The following is a 3,514-nucleotide window of genomic DNA, read 5'->3' as shown; positions in this document are numbered from 1 at the left end:
GTCTTTTGATTGGGTCCAGGCGGCAAAAGAAATATTATGAATGGTCAAAAATTTCAGCGATGTGAAATTAATTTTGGCGAGGTTAAATTGAGCTAGTTTTAACTTGAGCTAGTCTTAAAAGACTCTTACGGCCAATGATAGACCCCAGATGGTGTCACATGAAAGAGGAAAAGTCCGAAACGTGTGACGGTGGCATACCACAATAAACTGCCGAAGTCCCGTGGTTATGGTGCGGTAACCGCTCTAGTTTTCATGTTCTCGCGGAATTACTGAACATCCGAAGGCCTATTCGAACTCTTCCTTCTCTTTTCTATTATCCTGTGAGGAATAGCTACATGTAGACACTCTTTCTAAACATTTTGATATGGGCGAAGATAAAGACAATTTGATGAGTTTATATGACAAACAAAAAGTCCTACATGGAATATTATTTTGGGGAAATATTTTGTTTTCTTTTTGATTTATTTTGCAACACCTTGCTGCATTATTCTCAAAAACATTATATCGTAAACCCGATTTAATTGGCGTTTGACACGAGACCCTACGTCACGGTTATCAATTAGGCATATAAAAGAAGTTGCCGAGCTTTCTATTTACACATAGACTATTACTCGAGAACAGCACAGGTGAGCTCAAACAGCCAACCAGTGAGCTCGCTCTCATTTGCTCCAAAGTTTTATGCGATTGAGTTTCAGAACAACTTCGACATCTGAGGTGAATAAAACGCGTCAATCAAATTTGGAACTATACAAGGGCCGGAGCTCGGAGTAAAGTGGCACATTTTGAGCCTTACTTGCAAGATACTTGACATTTTTTAGTGGAAAGTGCCTTGAGAAGAAGGATGCTTCTTAAAATAGCATTATTTGTAGCAGTTATTGGACTTAGCCAATGCCAAGATTTAAATCAAATCTTTGACGGTTGCGGTCGTGGTTGGACATCGTTTAATGATAGTTGTTATGTATACATTCGAGATCCAAAGTCCTGGAGTTCAGCGAGGAAATTTTGTAAATTATACGGATCAGATTTGGCTAGTATTTCATCTCAAGAGGAAAATGATTTTGTAGCTGATTTAGCATATGGAGAAGAAGCATGGATTGGTTTGAGCGATGTTTGGCCGCAGGCTGGTATGCTCTTGGAAATAGGAGGCGAACCCCTTAAACTTACGGCAACATGGGCATGGTCTGATGGTACACCTTATAATGGGTACTCGAACTGGGCGCCGGAACAACCGAGTGGAATGCAGGATACCGTACAGATAAATTACGATGGTAAAGGAATGTGGGATGACCAAGACTTCTGGGCCAAATTGAATTTTATTTGCGAAAAACCTGCCCGGAAAAGACCGAACCGCGAAGATTTCCGCGAAAACCGCGAACAGAAGTAAACTTCAGTACTTGTAATAGAGCAAATCAGCATGTCCTTCAATACCGCGACTTTCACATCATATACACAGCTTACACAGGACTAGAAAAAGGTGGGACAAGGCACGAAATTATTTCTGGGAAGATGAATTCATAATTCGCTTTAACTTTTTCTCAAAACGATGATCATCTTAAATCAAAACATTTTCACACAACCTTGACAACGGTCCTAGTATTATAAGTCCTACCGTGACAAAACAATGTTTTGTGATATGCGTTGTACGCAAATGACGTTATCGATGGAAACTTCTCGACAACTTCCGGCAACTAAGGATTTTCTCCAGTGTTTCGATCATTCTTGCATCATCATCATCAGTATGGAAACGTCGGCATCGCATGCAGAATTAAACTAATCATAACTTTTTTGTACGTGAACTTGAACTTGAAATTAAGCATAATTATTGCAAAAGGAAGTCCTAATTTGAAATGGCGCATTCAGCGATCACATCGAAGTGTAAATCATATTAAAATTGTGTACAAATTGCTTAAAAGTGAAGGATTATTCATTAAAATTGTATTTTTGAAATGACAAATTTGGCAAAAATGAAAACAGCAGTATTGACAAAGTTGAAGTCCTGTTCAAGAATTACAGTTTCATGTAAAACGTCATATTTTGTCTTCAATGCAAGGCTTTCGGAATGACCACTATAGCAGGCCGTTGCCTAAATCAACCAAAGAGTATTTAAATATAGATCTAATCCCTCTAAAATATGCATAGGATAGTTATCTGAACTGGGTTACTGGGTTATCACAATTTTTAAATCGTGATAACCCATTTATTTAAAAATAGTATTATAGGCCTATAAGCTTCTAATTATGCATCCGTGGTGCAAAGTCCGGACCAACCTTAATAGGCCCTTGCCAATTAGGTCTTAAAGGTGCGTGGCCAGATGTGTTTTCTACCTCACTTTAAGGCCCATGACCTAAGTTCTTATTACAAGTTTTGAGTTCAATTGCTCCAGCGGTTTGTATAATATAGTTGTGATACAAGCAAAAATGATACGTAGCCCTGGTCAACTTTAAATCGAAGCCGAATGCAATATGTGGGATGGATTTTGCAAACTTTTCAAGTTACCTTCACACAGAACCCGAAACGCGATTAAAAGGAAAACCCACTAAAAAGCCAAAACTTCGTCTCTTGTTCTCATTTTGCATCAAGACCGGGCCAGTGACATTCACACAGATATAGTTTGCAAATACGTAAGTCTCATCTTGCCTGACAAATTGGGTTATTCCATTTAAAATTCACACTACCCCTGTGGAAGATTTTGGAAATATCTTCCACAGGGGGAGTATGAATTTCAAATGGAATTAACGATTAGCAGCTCCATTTGAAACTCACTGTCTCTCAGGGGAAGATTCAGGTTGAATCTTTTTCAGAGGGTGTATGAAATTCAAATGGAGCTGCCTAATGCACCCATTCCATTTGAAATTCATACTCCCCCTGTTGTAGATATTTCCAAAATCTTCCACAGGGGTGGTGGTAGGTGGATTTTAAATGGAATAGCCCAATTTGGAGACGTATGGTGGGCATTATTGTTTTTCATTATTGGAATGTAAAGAGTAAACACTACAGTTATTTAACTGTTGTCCAGTGTCCAGTTAAAACTTCCAGTTAGACTTTTAGTACAACCAAAGGTCAAGTATACCTTGATTGATATAGCCATACCATCGAGATAAAATTTCTTTTTATCTCGATGGCCATATAATGTTGAATGCGGACTGGGCATGCAGAGATAAAGAGAGAGTGGGAGATATTGATATTGAGCGATATATAAATACACATTGTATGGCTAATTATTAAGAGATGACATATTTTTTGACATTTAACAGTCCTCGAAGAAAATCAGGTATAGACTTTACATCTATTAAATGTTACGAACTTAAAGTGTTAAGTTACCCCGAAACCCTCCAATTTTTAGGTCTTTTGGGAAACTTTATGTATATCTTCAATACGAAATGCCACAATTTTCATATGATGACTGGATTTTCCTCCCAGCTACACGAAAGTACATATCATTAGATTTATACTCTTAAATGGCAAAAAATGTCAATTTTTAATAATTTGCCATAAAAGTATTATATTGCGAATT

The 3,514-nt window shown here is 37.7% G+C and overlaps 1 protein-coding gene across 1 annotated transcript; it reads left to right on the top strand.

Moving 5' to 3' along the window:
* The first annotated feature begins 841 nt into the window (after window positions 1–841).
* LOC140166695 (snaclec B9-like) lies at window positions 842–1,384 on the top strand. Its single transcript, XM_072190195.1, has one exon. It carries the CDS (start codon window positions 842–844, stop codon window positions 1,382–1,384), a length of 543 nt encoding a protein of 180 aa, XP_072046296.1.
* Window positions 1,385–3,514: the final 2,130 nt, after the last annotated feature.

The sequence above is a fragment of the Amphiura filiformis genome, chromosome 12, assembly GCF_039555335.1.
Source record: "Amphiura filiformis chromosome 12, Afil_fr2py, whole genome shotgun sequence".
Taxonomy (NCBI): domain Eukaryota; kingdom Metazoa; phylum Echinodermata; class Ophiuroidea; order Amphilepidida; family Amphiuridae; genus Amphiura; species Amphiura filiformis.
This window is presented reverse-complemented; position numbering and strand designations above follow the sequence as displayed.